The 25,157-nt window shown below is 37.9% G+C and overlaps 1 protein-coding gene across 1 annotated transcript in view; it reads right to left on the bottom strand.

Annotated features, from left to right (window-relative positions):
- Positions 1–25,157, bottom strand: part of SPAG17 (sperm associated antigen 17) — a gene marked incomplete at both ends in the record, with an annotated part of 115,938 nt that overhangs the window by 21,365 nt on the left and 69,416 nt on the right. Inside the window, 13 exons of the mRNA XM_082004477.1 lie at positions 1,512–1,694; positions 2,051–2,178; positions 3,852–3,982; positions 5,104–5,231; positions 7,323–7,499; positions 9,350–9,504; positions 10,636–10,780; positions 11,078–11,298; positions 12,925–13,054; positions 14,665–15,051; positions 16,645–16,657; positions 17,880–18,004; positions 21,790–21,998. Of these exons, the coding sequence (XP_081860603.1) occupies positions 1,512–1,694; positions 2,051–2,178; positions 3,852–3,982; positions 5,104–5,231; positions 7,323–7,499; positions 9,350–9,504; positions 10,636–10,780; positions 11,078–11,298; positions 12,925–13,054; positions 14,665–15,051; positions 16,645–16,657; positions 17,880–18,004; positions 21,790–21,998 (2,132 nt within the window). The remainder of the gene's footprint in view (positions 1–1,511; positions 1,695–2,050; positions 2,179–3,851; positions 3,983–5,103; positions 5,232–7,322; positions 7,500–9,349; positions 9,505–10,635; positions 10,781–11,077; positions 11,299–12,924; positions 13,055–14,664; positions 15,052–16,644; positions 16,658–17,879; positions 18,005–21,789; positions 21,999–25,157) is intronic.

The following is a 25,157-nucleotide window of genomic DNA, read 5'->3' as shown; positions in this document are numbered from 1 at the left end:
AGATCAGCTGGATGGAAAGAAAGGGTCTTTTGCAGAAGGTTGTCCTAACTCACCACTCTGCTAGAAAGCTACATGCAGTACTGAGCTTTATGAATAAGACAAGGTTTGCAGCAGCAATGTTTCCACTTTCAGTTCTTTTTCATTCCTTTATACCTCTTAAATCTTAAAGAAAATGGAAAAAGAAAGAATATCTTTTTCTTTGCTTGACTTAGTTCTAACAAAGTGAACATTTGGCTAAAGATTTAAGATACCTTTTTCTGGAAAAAATAATTAATTAAATATTGGTATATGAGCAGTGAGGATATTTCCATTGCATATTAACACAATTATTACAAATGTTTTCTCAGTGCCAATAATTGCAATTCTTCCTTCCCAATGTAACAAACAGCGTTCTTTCTCTAAAAGCCAGCGACAGATCTGGTCAACGGAGAAACTTACCTTGGGATTTTGGTGTGGAACTTTTTTTATAGCATTGCCTTTGAAAGAGCAGTATGTAGAATAAAGAATCATTTTAATAGACTGTAAAAGGGTAAAGTTTAATTCTGATAGACTAGCATGTCCCAAACATACCAGGACTGAGCAGCTGTCAATGTTTTCCTATTGCAAGAATGTTGTCTTTGAAATGTAATGTGAAAAAAAAATTACACAAATTCTAACTGGCTACAACATGCTATTACCTTTACAAATTTCACATGCTGTTAATTTTCAAATTCAGTCTGCAATGCCACCATCAAAACATGTTAAATGAATAAATTATAGAACACATGTATTTTGTTACTCTTTAATTAGTAAGTAATAATGAGTTTTTAACTCTAAAATCTCTTCTAAGAGCATCTTCACAATATGAATTAAATAAATCAATGTTTTATACCAAAACTGAGGACTACAAAGCTGCTTACAAGGATCAACTGCAGAACTTTCAGTCCATTTCAGAACACCTGCATGAGGTGTAGTTTGCACCTTGTTATGCACCCGTCACTCATGAGGGATGGACACACTTTGTCAGAAGGCTACATAACTGTTTGCTAGTCGCGCATAGAGTAATGGAACTCAGACTTGAACCTGGAAATATTCTGTACCGATTTATGAAAACAAATACATAACCAAACCCAGAGTGTGTCTCAGTGACCTGGTCACCAACTTAACTGTAGAATTATGGTGGGTTAGAAATTCTTGTACAACTTTATAGATTTAAGTTTGTAAGGCTTTGTGAAGGAAAACAAACACTAAGCAAAGTAAAAGCAAAGGAACAGATACCAGTATTGACAGAAAAGAAACTATTTGTTAATGCACTGTGATGTGTACTAGACTGGATCCCATGTATTTGCACAGAAAAGCAGGTTCCACAAGACATAAGTGAAAACAGTTGAGCTGTTTAAGAAATACACTTTTCTTAGAGCACCTGTCTACATACGGTAGTAGAAAAAAGTAGCAGAATTTTTGTCTCAGGCATATACTGCAATTTGTTCTCTATTGCTCACTGGAAGAATTAATAAATGTGATTGTATTACCTTCAGGGAAAGCTGCAGCTTTTCTCTTAGTTCATCACTGAGTGGCTCATACTGGAATAGCTGACGGATTTGCAGTTTATTAGGACATTTTCGCACAGGTACTGACAAGTACGTCTGCTCTCTGGATCCAATGCAGAGACCCCTCCAAATACATGTTCTGACTGAGGGACCTGTGATCTTCCTCTGAAAATAGACAAGAACAAGCAAAAAGAGCAAGAGGCTACTTATATTACTGACTAAATGCAGATATTGGCAATGTGTGTCTCAGCTGAGAAGCACATGCTCTCCTTACAGCATCATAGATCTAGACAATAAAGTCAGTAGATTCTTGGGCACAATTTATCTATCCTGAAACTTCTTCATCTGGCAAGATGAACTCCCCTTAAAGTGACTACCTTTTCCCTGACACAGCCTGCTCCTTGCTTTGCCTGCTTAATAAACTGGACTTAACAACGTCACATTGTTTAGAGCTCCATTTCCTCCCCTGCGACAAACATCTATTGCTTAAGCAGCAAAAGACAATTTTGAAACAATTATACCTCAAGAGGAGAAAATGTGTCCCAGGTCCTTGACTGAAGATTTGGAGGAACAATACTCTCTGGTTCTTTCTTCATTACCCAGGGGGAGTCTTCAGCCAAAGGGCGGAGGATAGTAATACTTAAAACACCTGTTTCAAAGACACATTTTGCTAAGAGTCAGTTCAAATCCCAAAATTACGGACCAGTGTCTCAAACCTCCAGAAAAATATACTTACCTAAGCATAAAAAACCTTATTATCAAGTGGTAAAATTCCATGTTGAAATGTGATACTCATGGCTATAGATAATATGAGATCACTGAGGTGATTATAGAATAGTTGGACAAGTTCAGATTACTCAGACAGTGTTTAACAACAGACTGCCTATGCCACTTGATTTGAGTCTTGGGTAACAGGTCAGTAGTATAGTGTGTGGAGTATCCCAGACAAGGAAGAGCAGACAATTGACCCATGTTTAATGAATACCAGTCTCAGAAGTACATCATATTCAAAACATGCATAATTCTTCACTGTATTTTATACTTCACAATCTGATCATTGGATAGATTCCATTAGAGATTATTCATTATCTCTTTTTATTGTTCTGATTAATTTTAATGTTCTTCAAAATATTTTTTCCAACCCAACCCAAAAATCTACTTAATCTACTATTATCTACCCCATAGGTTGCCTTCAAAATGGATATGACCACTGAGGTACTTTGTCATAATGATACAAAATTGTAGAGCCTTGCTGTCAAGGCAAAGAGAGCCAGTACTGAGAAAGGTAGAGTCTGAAGTCTGGAAAAGCAGACATGTTACTATTAGAAATGATTGCTGGTTGTGAGAAGGTTTTCTTGACTGGGATTTTCACTGGGTATGTATCTTCTCCATCTTTCTGATCTTTCCACCTTCCCAATCTTTCTGTCTGCCTCAGTGCCCTTTCTCTTTTCTTTTTCCCATGGCAAAATTATTTCATTCAGTTTATACAATAGGGAAGCAGTCATTATTGTGAATAGAAGCAGCATTTTAAAATGTGCAAAAAAAACCGTGCAAAACCTTGTAAGAGTAATAGGTAGAAAAGCTATTCCCCACGCATATGATATAAATCTTCGAGAAGAATGTCTTAGTACTTTACAGCTTGAAGCAAACTATCCTTATCAGCCCCCCCATATCCAGGGAAACTATACGTTCCTATCTTTTTAAAGATATATTAATTTCCTTAGGATCTAGCTGTTATGCCACAGTGTATTTTATAGAAACACAGTATCTCCAACTAACTTTACAATGATAACTAATCATTTCAGGATGTAACTTCTTGTATTGCTACTATGAGGTGATTGGTGCCATGTACTATTGGCATCCCCTATTTCAGACATACTTTTCCAACTTCTCAATGACATATATTTATCCTTTCCAACACCCAGACTAAGGGTCAACATCAGAGTATCACTGTCTTCATTGATAAATAGAGCTATAAGATTAATGAAGACTGTGATACATTCAATGTTTCTTGATGGTAAAAACACAGAGAATCTATGCATTTGGTAATCGCTTTTGTTTGTGTGTCTGAGAGTGAATAAAGATATGATAGTTATTTGTTCAGTTATCCCTTCACAGTGTCATTCAGTTAATTGTCTGCTTCCCAGAGTTGTCCACAAGCTCCTTGTTCCCATGCTCCACTGCCAGAAGTGTGGGCACCTCTCTACATGGGGACAAACATTTTCAAATTTCCTGTCCAAGTAAGAGTTTTGAAACTTCTGACTCCACTTTTCTAATTATTTCTGTCATTAATTTGTCAGAAAAGAAATAAAATTTTCCTACCTGGACATTCTTGCACAGGATCCTGCAAAACAGCTGCAGCGGGATCACTACGGGCTTCAGCAAGATACTTGTGTACCTCCCTGCTCCGCAGAAGCTCAGTTCCAGAACCATCCGCGTAGATGATGAAGAACCTACACAGCCAGCCACTCACATTGGATTGTATTGGGCATAGGAGGCAAGGTGTTGGCACTGGGGGTCTGCAGGGTGGCCTCTGTGAGGAGGGGCCCTGGGCTGCACTGTGCTGGACACAGATGGTCCCAGCCAGCTCCAACAGACCCCCTGCAGGTCACAGTTGAGCCCCTCAGCCAAGATGGTGGCGTCTCAGGGAAAGTGTGTGTATGAAAGGGCAAAATGCCACACAGGCAGTGACAAGTGAGGGGGAAAAGTATGAGAAACAGTCCTGCAGACACCAAGGTCAGAGAAGGCGGAAGGGGAGGAGGTACTCCTGGTGCCAGAGCAGATTCCCCTGCAGCCTGTGGAGGAGACCATGGTGGACCAGGTGTTCCCTTGCAGCCTGAGGACAGGACCATGCCAATGCAGACAGGTATTTCCTGAAGTAACTGCAGCCGTGGAGAGACTATGCTGGAGCAAGTTTAAGCAAAAGGACTGCAGCCCATGGGAAGGACCCACCATAGAACAGGGGAAAAGTGTGAGGAGGAAGGAGCAGCAGAGAGGAGTTGTTATGGACCGAATGCAACCTCCCATCCCCTGCACTGCTGGGGTGGGGAGGAGGTAGAGGGGTCACGAATGAGGCAGTGATGTTGAGCCTGAGAAAAAGAGGGGATGGGGGAAGGTGGTTTAGTTTTCGTCTTTGTTTCTCACCATCCAACTCTATTTTAATTGGAAATAAATTAAATTAATTTTCCCCAAATTGAGCGTGTTTTGCCTGTGACAGTAATTGGAAAGTGATCTCCCAGTCTTTATCTTAACCCATGACCTTTTGCATCTTATTTCCCTGCCTTGTCCTGTTGAGGAGGGGGAATGAGAGAGCAGCTGGGTGGGTGTTTGGCAGCTGGCTGACGTCAACCCACCACACTGATCAAATCCAATGTCTTTCAAACTGCATTCTTTTCTAGATGACAAAAATTAAAAAGTACTGTGATGACAGGACAAGAAAATGGAACTCCAGAATGACAACATAAAATGTGCAAATACAGAGTACTGAACAAAGAAAGTGCAAATCTACAATTCCTGTACAAATACTGTGTAGTGAAGAAAGAAAGTGTAAACCTATGAATCCAGTGCAGTTTACCTGGGGACATGCTCATCATAAGTGATAGGTTGGTTAACTTCTGGGAGTGCTGATGCTGAACTCCTGTCTTCCTTGTCATCAGAGCCAATGCTAGGAACACATACGGATGTACTGCCATCAACCATGACCTATAATAGATATTATATAAAATTACTTGAGTTACATGATACATTTAAAACAGTAACATGCTGCTGAACTATAATATGATCTATCCCAGTGAAAGAGGCAGAAAATACATATTTCAGGTTGAGCAACCTGGAATTCACAGGAAAAAGAAACAAAGAAGAAAACGGAAAAGTGAAAAAAGCAAACCAAACATTTCTAGAAAGACATGCCATATCATAAATGCTAATATCACATGTTGATATTTAATAAATGCTCAAGGATTGTTAGTTGTCAAATGGGACCATCCATGCTTACATTCCATCTTCAATATATATATCTGCAGGCATCAGTAGGCAAATTCACACAAAAATACTCACTTGCTGGTCAAGCCAGGTAACTGTATACTCAGACAAGTAATGATGTACCTCTGTGAGGTACATATATGTATCTAGGTACCTATACCTACACACAGAGATACACACAAATATATACATAAGTATATATAAATGTCTATATGATAATACATTAGTTAATAATTACAGAGTACATACATATATACTTATATATATGTGTACATATAAATGTGTGTATATATATAAAAACGTGTATATACATACAGGTGTGTGTATATATTCACCTATATACAGGTATATAGGTGAATGTATGTATAAATATATACCCCTACATATACACACATTTATATACGTGTTGACATATGAAGAGATATAAATTATATATACATGCATTATATATTTATCTATCTACCTATATATATGTGGTGTATACATGTATGTATAAAAATATACACAGCTATATACATGTTGATATATGAAGAGATATAGAAACAGATTACATATTTATATCTATCTACCTGTATATAGCTATAGATATATATATGGGTATATATGTATAGAGGGGTCCCATTTAGGCATTTATTCACTTAAAAAATATGGTCTCAGATAATCTGAGTGAATTTCTAAAGTATTTCCTTCTTGTGATTATTAACTTACGTCCATTAACATACGCACACAAGGCATAATAATGCCTCTAATTCTTAGTGTAGTCAGTTGAAGGACAGATGCCTTTGGAAGATGCAGTTTAAACCAGAGTGATTCAAAGGGTGGTCCATGAACTGAATCTTACACACCCAGTCCACACCCATTTTGCTGCAGTCTCAGGTGTGACTACAGGACAGAGGAAGAACCAATCCTATTACACCTGTAGCTGGTTGCCATCCCTACCAAGCATTAATCTCACCTTTCTTACTACAGTGTCCCCCCCACCGCCCCATCCCTTGTGTTCACTGCTCCCACAATAGCTTCAACTGCCCCACAGCCTCCTCAACCTCCTTCCTTCTGTTCCCTAAGTATCAGCTGGGAAAAAGCAGGATGTGCTGATGCTGAAACCAAGCAACTTCTGCGCTGCTCTGAATTGCATTGATTTTGTAGGAACTTGGTATCTTTGAAATTTCTACCCCTCTGTTGATCACTTCAAAATTTGTTTTTGGAGAGATTGACAGATAGCATTGATTTGTATAAGCACTGTTTCTTCAGCCTTGGAAACCAGGTTAAAAACTGTATTTAATGCATATGTCCAGCAGAACCTCGGTGCTGTTTAACAGGAATCTGGGAAAATGGTAATGATTACAATTGCAACAATAGAAGTATACTCTAAAGGTGTCACATTTAGAATTTTTAATTAGAACCTTTAATTAGAAAACAGTATGTAGGTCACAGACACTTAGATGATGTTTCCTGAACTCAAAATTAAGTACTATGAAAAGCCAATATCCTCTCTCATTTTTAATCCTCATTTGCAGAGATAATGTTTTGCTATAAGACAAATCACACTAATTAAGGTAACTTTACAGGTGAGGTAAACTCTAGACCATGTGTTTTATTTCAATCTCTCTAAAAAGGGGGAAATACCAAAAAATAGAAATCCGTCACATCCTCAAGAACACTTCAGAGACCTGATTCAGGACCTGTTCCTTCTGACTAGCTAGGCTACTTCAAGTAGTAGTAGTGCTACAAGGCTACAAGCTGACTTTGAGAGGTGTTTATAAGGTAAAATTACTTAAAATTTACAAACTTGTTTCCATCTATGTATTTTACCTTGAAAAGATTTCCTTCAGGATCTAGCATCTCACAAATAGTGCTGGAAGTGTGTTTCATAATGTATTTCCCTGCTTGTTTCTCGTCTTTCTTGCTGATGAAATTGTTAACTTCATGGGTATAAACTGCTGAGCAATCTTCATCAATGAAAAGAGAGCCTGTCTTGATTGGTAAAACCTATCACAGTAAGACGGGAAGAGGTTCAGTTCTGAAAGGTGAAATCTTCAGTTTAGAGGTACCATGAAAGTAAAGAACAGATGCAAATCAAGAGGAGAGCTCTCAGACCTTTACTACTGGATCATCCAGTTTTGAGGGACTAGAGGGAGAGAAAGAAGGAAGATGAGGTCTAGGAGTTAGGCTGATGTTATATTTTGTATATATATCTGTAATATTTTCTTTAACTTTAGGAATTTTCATCTTGCAATTTAAATATACTATACAGTTGTGAGGAAATATCATAGAATCATAGAATAGTTGGAAGGGACCCGTAAGAATCATTGATTCCAACTCCCTGCTCCTAAAACTAAATTATACAACTAAGAGCATTGTCCAGATGCTCCTTGAACTCTGACAGGCTTGGTGCCGTTACCACTTCTCTGGGGAGCCTGTTCTAGTGACCAACCACCCTCTCAGTGAAGAGCCTTTTCCTAATGTCCGATCTGAACTTCCTCTGGCACAGCTTCATTCCATTTCCTCATGTCCTGTCACTGGTCACCAGAGAGAGGAGATCAGCACATCCCCCTCCACTGACTCCCTTGAGGAAGTTGTAGACTGCGATTAGGTCACCTCTCAGCCTTCTCTTCTCCAAGGTGAACAAACGGAGTCACCTCAGCCACTCCTCGTAAGTCTTGCCCTTGAGACCTTTTACCATCTTGGTTGCCATCCTCTGGACACACTCTGATAGTTTGATGTCCTTCTTTATATTGAGGTTCCCAAAACTGCACACAGTGCTTGAGGTAAGGCCGCACCAGTACAGTGTAGGGGGGGGCAATCACCTCCCTCGACCAGCTAGCTATGCTGTGCTTGATGCACCCCAGGACATGGTTGTCCTTTTTTGCCACCAGGGCACACTGTTGATTCATATTCAACTTCCATCCACCCAAAGCCCTACATCTCTTTCCACAGGGCTGCTCTCCAGCCTCTCATCCCCCAATCTGTACATATAACAGGGTTACCCCATCCCAGGTAGGAGAATCCAGCACTGCTCTTGTTATGTTTCATACAGTTAGTGATTGGCCAGCTCTCTAGTCTATCCAGATCCCTCTGTAAGGCCTCTTGACCCTTGAGGGAGTCCACAGCTCCTCTTAGCTTAGTATCATTGTCAAACTTATTTAATGTACATCTGATTCCTGTGTCCAGATCACTTATAAAAACATTAAAGAGCACTGGCCCTGAAATTGAGCTCTGGGAAACCCCACTGGTGACTGGCTGCCAGCCTGATGTAACCCCATTTACTATAACTCTTTGAGCTCAATCCATCAGCCAATTGCTCATCCAATGTATTATGGACTTGTCTGTGTGTGTGCTGGACATTTTGTCCACAAGGATATTGAGACAGACAGTATCAAAAGCTTTGCTAAAATAAAAAACCCAAAACACATCTACTGGCTTCCCTTGGTCAACTAGATGGGTGACATCATGGTAAAAGGAAATTAAGTTAGTTAAGCAGGACCTTCCCCTTGTGAATCTATGCTGGTTATGGCCAATGACTGTATTGCCTCTCAAGTGTTTTTCAACAACTCCCAGAATATCCTTCTCCATAATTTTGCCAGGCACTGAAGTGAGACTGACAGGCCTGTAATTACCAGGGCCTTCCTTCCTACCATTCTCGAAAACTGGGACATTTGCCAGCTTCCAGTCGATTGGGACCTCCAATATCTAACTATTGGCAAAGTATAAAAGAGATGGAATCATAGGACTTGTGAAGATTATAGAGAAGGGAGTTAAAATAGTCAAGGTGAGAGACACTGATGGCAGAGACCTTGGAACACAAAGATACATTTCACTGTCACAAAAATAATTCCCACCTGATATGTTCCCTGTGGCTTTGCTATAATAGATGTCCCATCTCCAAAGATGGTACAACAGGTACCCTCCTCACAATTTGTTATAACAGTAGCAAACTCTGGATTCTCTACTTGCGTACATTTCACCTTCCTTGTGATGGCTTCCAAGGGTTCATCTAAGTATTAATACAGAACAAGAAGACAGGAGCACATGAACATGAAAAGTCTTAGGATTCAATTTGCTTTTTCTCTCATAAGGCTGGACTTTTATCTCCTTAGTAAAAGACCCTCATACTTCATAACACCCTTTATCACATCATTTTATGTTAGGTAAACAATATGCAACCTTCAAATTTTTGGACTGTGCACTGAATATAGGAAAATCCAACAGCAAAAAATGTGTGTAACCATCTGTGGCTAGTGTGGTCAGGACAGTACTCTAATTTATCAAGTACAGTACTAACCATAATGATCTGGATATTTGTAATATACAAGTTGGATCATTGAAATTTTTTATGCCTGTGATACAAGCTCTAAGATGTGAAGAAATTCCTTTTCAGCAGCAGAAATCAAGGAAAACAAATCAAACTGGTATGTTAATCTGGCTACTACCTTCCCATGGAGCAGGCAGACCAGTTCGAGGTCATTATTTTGATTTTTAAAATTCCACAGGGAGATGTTCTACAACCAGAACTTTCTACTGCGTTTGAGCACAACATTCCTGACACCCACACGGTAAATACACTTTTCATGTTAATTACAGAACCTATCCAGCAACTGAACTAATCATACAGAATATACCGACAGCCAGAAGAAACACAGGTGACCATTAGTCCCACTTGTTTCAGGTGAATGTAGTTTCACTTCTACTAGGTGTGGCATTTTCCACAGCTGTATTCAATCACATTTTGAATACCTCCGAGGTTGGTGAGTCCATGGCCTCTCTGGGGAATATGAGGATACCCTGGTTCTTACATACCTAATCAGTTAAGACTCAAATCAGCTTGCTGCTTGTATCAGGGTAGGTAGAGAGTGGACAATGAACTTAGAATTCAGGCACTGTGGTCTCATGGTGAAGGTGCATCATGCAAGTACATACATGGAAAGAAGGAAATTTGCTTGTTTGCTACAATGTAATTTTTGCACTGAATACTGATTAAAAAAAAAACCAAAGCAGACAAATTAAGCCTAGAATGCACTGGTGGATTTGTTATCTAGGCTATTGGTATGAGCCTTCTTTAGTATATTTTGACAATTACTTGCTTCACAAGATACACCAGAGATAAGTGCTCCCCTTTTGATTTTACCCGTTTGCTCACTATCCTCTGGTATAAATAGTTCTTCACAGTTTTGATAAAAAGTCGTGATCCTAGTACCATCAGCATGATCTACTATTGTGCTGCCATCCAGCTTCTTAACAATTATCACTTCATCGTCTCGTACAGTCATAACCTGAAAGAATGATGGAATACTCACTTATATTAGCTCTGTGATACTTTTAACAGCAACAACTGTAAAACAAGGCATTATGTACTGAAACTCTGATGAAGCTAGACTACTGCAACTTTATCTACTGCAGAGACAGAGGACTCCCATTTTCTTCAAAATCTAAAGCTTTTGTATTAGTAACAGTGTAATAACACAACCTGTAGGATATATGTTCAAAGAACAAATCCTATAACTTATATGATAGCAGCCCTGTCTCTTAGCTTAGTAGCCAGTGCTACAATAACACAAAAGTAGTAATACCGTTCCATCAGCTGGGTCAGTTGCCTGATAGGTTAAAACTGGTTTCAGATCCATTCTCTTTGCTCCCTCAGTGCCCACTCGAATGCCTGATGGAGTTGTTGTTATCCAGGTTCCTGCCTGGTTCTCCTTAGGTTGCTCAGAATTAACCAGACCCTGCACAGTATCTTCAAAAAACTCGTCCTTGTTTGGGTGTGATATACTGTTTCTGTCACTACTTTTTCCTGCAGAAACAAAAATTTCTGTATCAGACTTGGTATTCTCTAAAGCAAAATACAAAATCAATAAAGTGAAGAGTTTCTGTGAGTATTGGTTTTGACAGCACTGAAAGAAGAACTATTTATCAGGCTGGTGGAAAATTACAAGTGCTGTTACTCAAAGGTGTGCCCTTGAACTAATCTTATTTAATGTGTTCATTAATGACACAGAAAAAGTAAACAGCATGCTAATGACATCTGATTATGGCATGACTTTGGAAGGGAATATCGATGCAGAAGAAAAGCTGAATGGATTACAGGAAAAAAAGCATCCAAAACTGTTTCATGACCTTGAAGATTAAAGTAATAGGAATTTGATAGAGTCTATTAGAATTAAATTTAATGAAATGAATGCAATTTGAAAGGAATAAAAATAATTTATGCTTCAGACAAGTTTGTTACAGTAGAAGAAAAGAAAGACCTGGAAGTATTGTCTATACAGAATGACTACAAGTTATCAGTGTGAAAATATGGTGACAGAAAAGGAAAACACAATCCTATGGTGCACCAGAAGAAAAGGGATGGAGATTCCATTGTGAAAGAGAGATCTTACTAAGAATGCGATAGAGAACTCTGGTCTCCCATATTCAAGAAAAAGAACTTAGGCTATGTGAATGCAAAAGACAATAGCGTAGCCCTGAGAGGAGTATAAAAGGCTTACAGCATATACATCCCAGGGGGGAAAAAAAAAAGTCTAAAAGAGGTGAAATTTTTCACTATAAATTTGTCAAGAGTAAGCAGTGGAGAGGAAAGGTCAGCGGAAAAAGTGATCACAAATACAGGATAAGGAATAAAGCATATGCACTGGCCACAGATACTGAGATTGAAAATTAGAAGACGGTGTGCCGAGGCAGTTCTCAGACATCCTTCCAGTTATCCTAAGGAATATCCTAAGAACAAGGACTGGACTTGATGACTTGACAGTTTCGTTTTGAGAGATTTTTCTCTTCAGCAGCAATTTTTATTCACATACTTCCAATAAATTATACATTAATATTATGACATGTCATAATTATTCTTTGTGCTAAGGAGCACCAAAAGCGATGCTGGACTACGCTCTGAGGTATGAAGTAAACTATTATTTGGTTATTTCTCAGCCAAACAAAATTATTTAAGAATGGTTATATTCCATATATTCCATATTCCACAAGTCCATACAACCAATTAATAATGACCAATAGTAGGTGCCTTGGAATACATACAATGAGAAAGAAAAACATAGTAAGTCCTCTGTGAGAGAAGTATTTCTCAATATCAAGACTAAAAACTGTGTAACACATAAGTAAGGATTTAACACTACTGTAGTTACAAGCATTTATTTTAAAATACTTTGTGTTGAATCACTCTGCTATCAATGTAGTTCCTATATACCCTTTTACTTATTAGAATCCTAGCATGTTCGAAGAAAAAAAAATCTGAAGTAGGAGAGAAATGATTTGATATGAAGTTAACAAAGTAGCAGTGTGCAGCATCCGAGTACAGATAAAATTGCTTTTTCACACTGGCAGAATTTTCAGACTGAAGAAATATGCCCTTTATTAGTACCATCAGCCCTTCTAACTTTAAATCTGTCCAAAACACTGGAAATGTTACCTTTCTTAGCGCTGGTCTTAGGCGAAGGCTCTGATTCTTTTAAGAGTTGCACGTTATCTGGAATTGTAGGTCGTGGTAGGAGAGGGCCTGAATCAGGACTCCTACTCACTGTGCCATCAGAAAACAGAATCTGCAAGCAATCAAGGACATACTAGAGATTAAAATCTCTTCAAACACTAACAGCAAGTCTCAAAAGAATGTGTCGCAAATGCAATAGTTCCTAGGATATTGTGGGTGATGGGGGGGGGAAAAAAAGTAAAGGACTCAATGAATACAAGAAATAAATAAGCTATCTCAAAAAGAAAGGACTGCTAATTGCTGCAGTTCACGTATATTAATTAATTAATGGGGACTCTATTTAGTAACAAATAGGCATTATAACAGTAAATGGTAAAGATTGTTCTTTGACTATTTAAGTGGTATTTTTGTTTTGTAGCAGTGGTAATGCATCTGTATCGCCACATTGATGTGTATTCAGGTATTCAACATGTCTAGGATTGCTGTTAATTTTTTATCCATCAAGACAGCTAACAAAAAGAAGTCATGGTTATTTATCTTATCATAGGTTTCTGAGATCTATTGTCCATTACACTCTTGATATGCATGTTCCCTGTCTGGCAGGGAACAATCATCCCTGAATTAATTTACAAATACAGTACAGATGTTCTAGGGAGAAGACAGTACAATGTAGAAAACAAATGGACAACATATAGAAACATCTCAAGAGTTACAGTTACTGTAAGGTAATTAGCTATTTCTTTTTTGAATGCTTATCTACACGCAATATATTCTTTATAAGTCACAAATATTAAGTTAATATAAAGAAGGACGCACTCATAATCTGTTTATACAAAGACTACGGTACAATCATGTTAGGCACATAAGATCTATATTATTCTGTCAGGAGATGCTATGTTGAGAATATATAGACATACAGCAGCTAGTTTCTTTACGTACTTCTGAAATGGATATGTTTCTTGGAAATCTTGGCTAAATGGTTTAAGATGCAACGTAATGAATGAATGTAAAGAGTACTAGGAGTTGTGGTCTACTTAGGAAAAAACTTGAGGAAAATACGGAATTATTTTGACAGTTTCTGAGTGAAAACAGATGATTCCTCTTTCCATCTGTTTGCTAACTACACATAAGTGTCTTAGACTTTAAAAAGACAGTTGCTTGTAGATTGATTACAGTTATCTGCAAAGATGGTACCTAGCCTATAGCACCTAAAAGGAACCAGAATTCTGGGCAACGTAAATACGTGAAAACAAAGAAGGTACTTGGGAATTAGAAGTCTTTTTTATTTAGGATACCTAAAGGTGTCTGCAGGACTGAAGAATAGTTCAGGTCTTTTCTGGATCCCATATGACTGTTTAGGCGACTGAAAAAATATATGGATGCTTTTGTGTTGCCAAAAATACCCAAAGCCTAACTAATGCACACTTCAGATGTTTAAGTCCAGGAATGTTGTTCTCAAAACCATATTCAGCTATTTCCTAATCCCAAAGTTGCCTAAAATCTTCACATGCCTAAAATTTTCATCATTAAAGCTCCCTATGTGCCTTAAGTTCTGATTCTGAACAAAGCCAAGAACATTTTAGTCTTGACATGGCTGCATAACTCAGTGGTTACTTAACTCCTTCATCTACATATTGGCCACTTCTCCATCTCAGTTGGCAAGCACAAGTTCAAGGGTAATCACATACACAGACTGCTTTCAATAAATTCTACTAAACATACCTGGGTAGATCCATCCATCATGTACTTTATGACAGTTCCTTGGCTGGTGATGACTCTTGACACCTCTTGTTCTGTTTGCCTTGCCACAGATGTATACAGATGAGAGTTCTTTACCTTTTGGGGATAACTCTGCCTAACCAGAATTTCCAGAGTAGGTTGCTTGGTCTGCTCTCTTTTTGTATCTTCGTGCTTTATTTCACCTTCTGTAACCTTATGTTCCTTCTCTCCACTTTCCATAACCTGTTCTTCCTTTGTTTCATTTGCTTTGGCCTCACCTTTCTCAACTTCCTCTTCCTTGGATTCCTCTGCTTTGGCCTCAGTTTTCTCTACCACCTCTTTCTCAGCTTTAGCTGCAATGGCTTCACCTTTTAAATCTGAAGACAAATTCTGAATTACTTAATACTGTGTAGCACACCTTCAAACAGTGGCAAACACCCAGCACCATGGTGTCTACAGAAGCTATGCAACATTAGGTGAGTAGAACTAACCCTCCTTGGCTTCCTCTGTAATCCACAGAGTAAGGGACAGACTGTTTTTCAGAGAACAATCAAAGCAGTAATCTACTCAGAAACTCTGCATCCTCCTGTGGAGGTGTCAGTCTTTTGAAATGAAAATAAGGGAAATTTGAAGATGGATTTATTACAGATGCTGAACATCTAGAAGAACAACATTAGGTGAGAGGAACTTCCTAATTGTCCATAAAGGTGAAAAAAGTTACTGAGTTTCACCAAATTTGAGTTTGTATAGAAACTGAAGTTAGATATTTCGTCTACTTGAACAAAAAAGGTTTTTAAGATTAAATTATGGCAGTGTGCTAATGAGTATAATTATGGCAGTTGTGTCAAGAGAGTACATGCAGGCATACATAATTGCTCTGTTTACCTCAACTATTCAGCATTTCAACTTAAGTTCCTTGCCAAACTAGGTATGTTTGAAAACCCTCTGCATCCTCTTTACTTCATACCCAATTGATTAGAGCACATATACCCTAAACTGGCAAAATCTGTCAAGCTGGCTGCATCTGCAGGGGCATTACTAGCAGAGACAGAGATGTGATCATTCCGCTCTACTCAGTGCTTGTCAGGCCACACTTGGAGTACTGTGTCCAGGTCTGGTTCTCACAATTCAGGATGCATATAGACTGGAGAAGGTCCAAAGGAGGGCCACAGAGATGATCAAAGGCTGGAGAATCTGTCCTGTGAGGAAAGACTGAAGGAGTTAGCTCTTCTCCCTAGAGAAGGCTCAGGGGAGACCTCATCACAGTCTTAAAGGGCGACTACAAAGTACCTGTTATCTTCCAGTACTTAAAGGGTGGCTACAAAGAGGACAGAGGCTGTCTCTTCACAAGGAGCCACATGGAGAAGACAAGGGACAATGGGTACAAGTTGCACTGTGAGAGTTTCATATCAATATAAGAAATAAATTTTTTACAGAGAGAACAATCCTGGGACAACCTCCCCAGGGGCATGGTAGAGACCCCATTGCTGGAAGTTTTCAGGATGCGATTGGACAAGGTGCTAGATAATCTCATCTAGGCTCCCTTTCCCACAAAAGGTTGGACCAGGTGATCTTTTGAGGTCCCTTCCAACCTGGGATGTTCAATGATTCTGTGATTTTGATATGAAAAGGAAGGAGATGTCTGAGAAGAAAAATGAGGGAAGCTTTTACTAGTAATTCAGATCTCTGTGGGGAAAAAAAAAAAAACACAAGACATTCTTCTCTCACATGATTATAAATCTGTGCTGGATGCTTGTGTACCATACTACATTTATTAATGTTACTTAATACAAAATTCTTATTTTTTATTAATTTAAAAAACAGTTAAATATATATAAAAGGTATGTTGTTACATTGGTTGCCAGGAAAACAAATGATTCTGCTGTTTTTTATGCAACAGCTCATGCATAGGATGTGTTGGAATTACTGCTAGCACATACTTGGTGTGTGTGATAAATCTAGTTTATTCCTGGATATGGGCACCTCTGCAGTTGTGCTGATCTATTTTCACATACTCAGTATCTCCAATACAGCCTGGGCTGAAGAGATTTGTTGTACATAAGTATTAAGTGACATCTGTAGGTGGATGTTTTTAAAATTGACCTGATGACAATAAAATTGAGATTTGTCTGCTTCAAAACCTAACAGCATGACTACAAAACCCCGAGATTTACTACAGTTTACAGTATGCAAAGATGAACCTCATGCTGGTTTTCAAAAACACTGGGAAATGAAACATTGCAGAAGGATATGTCAGGCACGGAAACTTGTAAGTATCTATATAACCTATCAAAGTTTTAAAAAAAATTCAACGATAAGCGCAGAAAGGCTTATTAAGACTGTCTTCTCTATATGCACATGATTGCATAAACTAAAGGACTTACATGAAATTATTTCTGTTTGAAACTGATTGTATCTTTTAGAAAGGCTACAAAACCCCATTGTAAAATATCCAGTAGCAGAGAGTCCATCACAGTGTGGGTTAGTTTTGTTAATCATTCTTACCATTAAAAAATTAGTGTAATTTAAATGTAGTACAAAGTACTACTTTTCAGTTTCAAGCTCCTGAAATTTATAATACCTTTGTATACTATGTTTACAAGCTATTACCAAAATTCGGTTTCCTTGTACTTCCAGACTGGTACCATTCACTCCTTTGACCTTTGTTTGGTAATTACATTGAGTTGTCTGGTGACATGAGTTCACCATAAAATACATCTTCCAATGCTTTAATCATTCTTGTTACTGTTCCCTCAGTCTTTCAAAATATGAACATCTTGTGTTGTGGACTTAAGAACAGTACATACGATTCCAAAGGAGGTGCAAATATAGATAACATAACAGTCTTCCTGATATCACTCAAGATTCCTTGATATATATGCATTTATGAATTGAGTGTGTTAGTTTTTCTTTAGTATTCCAATATATGTGCATTTTCAACTGATTATCCAACATGACTCCCAAGTGCTTTTTAGGGATGTTGCTTCCCTGCTCCCAATCTGTTATGTCCAACAACTTGTAATTCTAGATTTTACATTTTTTTAATTAAAACACATTATTTATATTGCAAATACTATTAAATAGACATTATGCCAGACTTATCAATTTGAGACGTTAAAAAATTCATAGTTACATCTAAACCCATCAACACAATAATAATTTTCTTCTGTAATTTTAAATTCTTTTTAAATTCCTTACTTTGCAGTGGCTCAGAAAACTAACCTCCAAAACTTTCACCAAGGAAAGTTAATACTAGTCCATTGGGACAGGAGATGTTCAAACTTGGGAAAGCAAGAGCATTTGACATCATTTGCATTTGGGAAGCTCCTCCCTCCATTTCCATCTACAGAACAAAACATGAATTAGTTTTATTCCACATTTTGAAAGAATAAAGAAAAAATTAGACTACAGATTTCTGTTGTAACAAAACATTAAAAAAAAAGTGCCTTCTACCACGCGTTTTTAACATTTTGAGAGTATGGATTCTGAAGTGGAAACATTAGCTGATTTTCTTTGATTATGCTATCTTCTTTCATTCCTCTTTATTAACGCTTGAAGAACAACCCATCCTAACTTTATTCATTTTGCTGACTCATTATGCTATCTTGTGCACAGTGCCAAGATGAGATGACAATAAATGGATGTGAAGCAGAAAAGCATGAAATAATTCTTGAAGTTGCACATCAGTTATTTTACCTATAATCATCAAAAGAGCACAAAAGTAGAGCAGTACTTCCAGTCTGATGCAAATACAGCACTGACTTGAGAAGGGGACAGGAAGGAATGTTTGGCAGTCAAAACATGTAACTCTCTTTGTGCTGCTCTGTAGTGGAAACTGTTCTGATGACTAGAAAAGATGAGGTTGATCTAAGGAATGCCTGAAGACCCTGGCACATTTGGGAAAAAATGCAACAATGGACTCCTTAATGTCACCCCCCAAGAAACCTAGGTGACAATGAATTATACTATGACAGTAAGTCATAAGATGAAAAGAGTTTTGAGTTGCAGACAGAGGTAACAGAGAGAACTTGTCCTGATATTACTCTATATTCTTGATTTTTAGGAATGGAAATATAGGGGAAAATAGGCAGATGTTTTGCCACCTGTTTTTCAGCATAAAGAATGGTGTACATTTTATGGTTACTTTACATAATATTACTGGGTAATTAAGGCTACTTTCAATACCCTAAGATCATAGTCAGAGAGTCATGGGGTAGAAGTCACAGAATAGGGCAGAAGTAACTCTCAGTTGTCATATTTCTCCCTGGATAATGGTAAAAAAATAAAATCAACTATACCTACATTGTTAGAGAAAACTGGTAATGTAACCTATTTTAAAAATTTCCAGGTCTGCATGTTTCCTGGAAATCTGTTCCAGTGCTTGACCTTGGTTAACCTTACTGACACACTCCTATCGGTTAGCCTGAACCTCTCTTGCAGAAAATTAGTTTACTTCTGATTATTTCTTCTGATTAAATGGGCTAGCTAAGAGATGATGGTGTCCCTTTAACTCTCTACAGAAGGCTATTCTGTCCCTCAACTCTATATCAAACAAACCCAAGCCAGGTCTTTTAATCTTTCCCCACCAGTCAAGTTTTCTAGACTTCCGATCTTTCCTGGTACTTTCTTTAAAACTCTCCACTGTGGCCCACATTATTCTTGCAGTGCAGTATCCTAACTGGACACAATACTTCAACTGAAGCCCTACCAGCCCTACATGGAAAATAACTTCACATATTTAGCAGGATATACTCCTGTTTATTCACCTCAATGTGATCTTTGCCCTTCTCACAGCAAGATGGCATTGTTGACTTATGTATAGCTTGTGATCCATTGCAACTCTCAGACCTTTCTCTGTAGAACTGTTATTGGTAGAACAGTTACCCACTCTGTAGATATATATTGATTATTTATATGTAATTATAGAATGTAGCACTTATTCTTACTGAATTGCATCCTATTTTACAGACCATGTCCAGGTGAATTTGTCAAGTTCACTTTGGATTCTAATCCTGTCCTCCAAAATACCTGCAGACTCACACAGCTGGGTGCTGGGTGCTGTATGCACTAATATGGATACTCTCTATCCAAAGACAGACTAAACCAAATAGTAGGAAGCCTTTTGGAATAAAAGGAAGAACTTGGATGTCCTCCAGACAGAATTTTAATGGTAGGGGTATTTGTGCCAAAAATTTGCTGTATGTTATGCTGAGCGCTGTTTGGCAACTCCCTATACCACTTTCCATGCTCATGCTCTTTAAATACCTAGGTAAACTTGTTGAAATTAGGTCAGCGGGACTTTTTGTGGATATGGACAGAATCCCTGTTGCAACTAGAGCCACAGCATTACTTCACCCACTGGGTACCACGGTAGCAGCATAGGTACTGTTTAGAGAGTCTTCCAAAGGCTATTCTTACAACTCTCAGTATGTGTTCATTCTTGTCTTTCTTATTACTCTCTCCTCTCATTTGCTTTGTAATGGAAGCTATCTCCTGTTTCTACTAAACCTGCACTGCATTTAACCTTTTATTTCCATATTGCCCATTCTACCTCTTTGAACAGTTCAGTCCAGCTCTGTCAACAGAATTATGATCTCCTTTCAACCTCCCTTGCCAAGGGGACTGAAAAGATAACTCATAAGCCTCTGAGGGCAAGAGTGATTTACGGAGAAGTGGCTAAAAGTAACCGGAGTAGACAAAAGACCAGTTTTCCAAGACACAGTTCTGAAAAAAGGTGAACCTTTTCAGGGCAGTGCCCTAGAAAATGGTAACAAGAACTGAAGTAGAGTTTCATGAATGCCTCTGGAATTGGAAGCCACCACAGTTGGACAAACCAATGTTAATTTTCAATGGAGAAATTCTGAGGAATAGGACAAAAGAGAAAACAGTGCAGGAAAAGATCGCAGACCTGGTGCCACTCACATTCTTTACATTATCACCCACCAACCTATGGAAGAAGCAGAACATAAGAGGGAGGAATGACTGGGTTAATGGAAAATAATTGGTCATGAAGTATTACAGTAGATTGGACTTACATTTGGCTCAGGGTGAGAACCAAGATATTCTATTAGCAGTTCTTTCTGCATCATTTCAGCTGTACTTGATTAAAGATGGAACCAAGTAGAGGGAAATTTAAAACACTCCACTATATGCTTTAAAGATTTTTGCCATTAGTCTGGAAAGATATTAAGAACTACACCTAACAAGCACATTATCTAGAAATGCTACTCTTTTGTAACTTGATTAGGTCAAAAGGGATAGCTTTTTATCATAACTATCACTAAAGAATTATCCCAGTCAGTATATTTTAGAGCATTAGTGTTACATGAAACTGTTTATGGACCTCATTGCTTTGTGTTCTGATCATGCCTGTTTTCAGAAGACTGTCCTTTCCTAAACTGAAGGTGATAATTAATTTGGTTCTCAATACTATTCATGTTCATTTCTGTCCTTCTCTCAGAGTTTGTTTTGTGTTTTAATTGTGTCCATTTCTGGGACGCTGCTGGTTGGAGAAAACAATATCAAAAAAGAAAAGAGCTTAAATCATCTCAAAAAGAAAACTCCTGCATCCTCTTCTGCTATCCTGCTAATATCTCCTCCCATATTTCTTTGAGAACTTTTCATGTAACTCATGTAACTTGTACTCTGGCTTACCTGTGAGGTCACTGGACCATACAAACCTCCTGTGGTTGCCTACAACATTCTGCCAATAGTTTGCTAATGACCTGAAATAATCTAGGTTAGTAATTTTGCAGAGGGGAACTGTGACCCATTTCTGAACTGATATGGCCTCTCCCACTCACATGTTTTAATGCCAAAAAGCTTCTCAGTGTAACAGGTGTAACTGTAAAGCCAAAACTGACAAAAGTATGTGGACCATGGAAGACACACTGCTCTACATCATAGAGTTGTAAAAGCTAGCTTCATTAATAGCTGCCAATATGTACATCTGAGAACAAGTGGAGGAGTAAAACATATCCTTAGAAGCACCATAAATTGTTAGGAATTTGTTAAGGCACAGGTCAAAGCCCTCTAAGAAGAATATATGCTTCTATTACGTAAGTTTATGTACTTGAATTTTTTGTTTGTTTCTTTTCTGTGTTCATTGAACAATATCTATTCTCTCACCTTTCCTCCTTCTTGCTTTACCAGGTCATCAGGTGGTGGAGGGCCTATTTCACTATGGCTTGCTTTTGTAGATGGCAGAGATTTTCCTGCTTTTTGTTTGACAGACTTATCTTTTTTTCCTGAAGCTGATGTAACAGGAGAAATTATGGTTGGAATATGAACAGAAGGGATGTTCAGAATTCTTGCTAGGACAGGATCTGTTTTATCATCTAAGGAAGGGAAAAACAGTATTTTTAATGCAATTAAGTTTCATAAATGTAGATGGCCACATTTTATTTCTTAACAAGATTTTGTACACTAAATTACCTTTGAAATAATAACCTCAGTGGGGCGGTTTATAACTTCAGATAGAGGGACTGAATGAAATTATTTAGAAAATCTTTCCATAGACTGACTACTCCTCAGCCTAAAAGGCATCTTGAAACTATTGTTTACCACAGGTCATCCCTTCTCAAAAATAGAAAATACAATTTAAATTTTACCCCCAGAATTCTGAGACAGGTGGAGACATTTTTAGTCTAGTATCCAGGAAATTATCACGATTGTTATGCTTTATCATGTGCTGAATCAGCATGGACTGACTCCATCAGTTTCGCACTACATAGCTCTATTTTGCTATAAAGATTCAGAAGGATTCTGATAATCTAGACTTGTGAAGACTCTCCCAATTCTTAAAGGCCAAGCATTAGGGCAATCTGCTAAGCGTGTTGACAGGAAGTAGTCATGCTGCCTTCCAAAACAGTTTCTTGAAAATAAAACTAATACAAACTAAGATTTTCTGTAAAATATTTTTTCTTCATTGAACTGACACTTCTCTTTAATCAGAAAAACCCAGCCAGTTCTGGGTTTTTTGAATTATTTTTTTTTTTCCCCAAACCATCTTGTCTTGCTTGAAGGCAGCCTAGGTCCCAAACCTACAACTCATGAAAAAAACACATTGTTTCCCATCCAGACAATTTAAGCAATTTAATTATTATTTGCTTTGGAAAACCCATTACCTGAGATGGAGCAAGTTATTATCCACATTTTAACCACACCTATATAGATAAGAACTGAAAACACCAGTGAGCAAAACACGATGATGTCAGAAACTATCTTTTGAAAACCTATTGTTAAATAAATAAAGCAAGCTTGATTTGCTTAGTAGTTTCTACAAAGTTTGAAGTTTAAAAACAAGTCAGTCATTTCAAGAATGTCTTTAGGAAGACTTTCAAAAATCCCTTTTTTGTCGTGTTGGTAAAATTACATTTTAATTCTGCTTCTTCCAATGAACAATCTTATTTAATGTGAAAACTGATACATCAGGCAAAGAAAAGTTAAATAATTCCTAGAGAAGTTGCAAGCCAAATCACATTCAGACAAAGAAGGAAAGAAATGTATCTGGAAGCATGCTAATAGAACCATTCTGGTGTGAGATCATAGCATTTTCTGTAATGCAGATGACGTTTTAGTATATTTTTGGCTGAAAGAGATAAAAGGTAAGCCTAAGTGCTCCTATGTCCACTGTTTCCAGAAAGGTTTTGGCATAGATGGTTTTAGCTCTGCAGATAAGAAAATGCAGAGGCCACCTTAAAAATAAGGCTGCCTGCATGTTCATTTGCCTTTTGGATGCTTCTGGATTTATGGAAACTGCAAAGGTAACCTAAAATTTAAGAACCTAAGGCTAGAAGAAACTATTAGAACATCTGTTGATAAAGTCCTATTTAAGAGTCCATGGATAACAAGCCTTCTCCACCTCAGATTTTAAGCCTTCAATCTCAGTTTTTGTCTTGGTGTCAGCATTAGGGAAATGCACAGATATCTGAATATATCCATGAAAAGGATATTTCCCTGAAAGGGAAATTCAGATTTTTGAAATCCCCATTTTCATTAGCTGATACATGGGAATCTGATGCTTTGTTAGGTGACTCTGCCTTCATGTACTGAAATTTATGCTGCGTGGCTTTTACAGGTTATTAGAAGTCTAACGAAAGATGAATAAATCTGTTTTATTTGTAATATGCTAGAGATAAATTCTCAGCTAAGTATATAAAATAGGAAAGTTTAAAATTCTCCACTGGGTCCATTCTGATACACATTTATTGACAGCATGGCCATGGAATAAACAAAGTGGTAGTACCCATCTCCAGCTGGATGGTGAGAAGAAACAGCTGACTAATAAACTTTGACAGAGCTAGTGCTCCACAAAGAAGTAGGACAGCCAAAATGAAGGATTCTGAGGCAACTGTCCAATAAAATCTTTAGCGAATGTAATCCATCTTGTCAGGTGAGTATAAATGTCCATGTGAGCACTGCAAACTGGGTATAAGGAAGTTCTTATATATAGTGAGGGGAGCTATACTTCACAGGTACCCATGCTATGAAGTGGAGCATGCTCAGTTTCAGATGACACTACTTTCTGAGTGCTGAATTTAGGAACAGAAGCTGCTATAGGCTCTTGAGCCCTAAGGAAATTTCACCTACTCCTTTACTCTTGTTGCCCTGAAAAATGAGAACACAGTGTATGAGGGTAACAACGAAAAAAGAGTGGACTGTTAAGACTGAGGGAAAGTATCTTTAGAAATCTTGAGAGATGTGAAATTCCAGAGGACTGTCAGATTAAGGAAGGTTTCCTTCCTCCTGCACACACATACAGATCTCTAGCACTTGGAGTTGTACTCTCATGATTTCATCAAGGCACAAAGAGCAAGTGCAAAGGTTCTATAATACCCAGAGGCAAAAATCCCGCAGGTGCTCAAGCAGTTCACAAAGCGATGAGGAGCTTACTTCTAAGTCTGGTTGTAAGGTGGTCTGAAGTTAGATTTTGGTCATGCCAGAGAAAACAAATAATTCAAAATGTAAACAAATACTAACATTCAACTAAGAAATAAAAAAGATGCATAAAGCCAGCAAACAGCCTCAGGCCTTTTGTCATCTTAGCTTCCCTAAAAGGAAGAGAGAAGAGATAAAATGAGAAAAACAATAAGAAAAATGCGAATTAGAGAGGTTCCAGAAAATTACTTCAGTAATGCAAGGAAAATGAGTAATTCACACTCAATTTAACCAATCAGTGGAGAGAAACTGCAGATTACACAGCATACCATTCTATGGTAGGGACGGATGGCATATGAGAATAGTCTGAGACAGAATATTTCTGGTCAGAATTTTTCAGAGCACTTACGATACTAACACCCACAAGGGGAATTAGCCATAAGTAAGTGATTGTAGAAAAACTGCAAACAATCAAAGAATGACAGTCAGCCGTGCTGCACTAAAGCTCAACATGGCAAGGATTATTCTAATGTAGAAGATGATGCTTAGAAATAGGATACATGTGAAAAAGCCTGAACGTTACAGCTGACATGTAGGTGTTTAATTAGACATGTCTC

The sequence above is a fragment of the Phaethon aethereus genome (genome assembly GCF_964289735.1).
Source record: "Phaethon aethereus genome assembly, chromosome: 1".
In the NCBI taxonomy this organism is placed as follows: domain Eukaryota; kingdom Metazoa; phylum Chordata; class Aves; order Phaethontiformes; family Phaethontidae; genus Phaethon; species Phaethon aethereus.
Note: the sequence above shows the minus strand (reverse complement) of the source record. Positions and strands in the feature narration are given on the sequence as shown.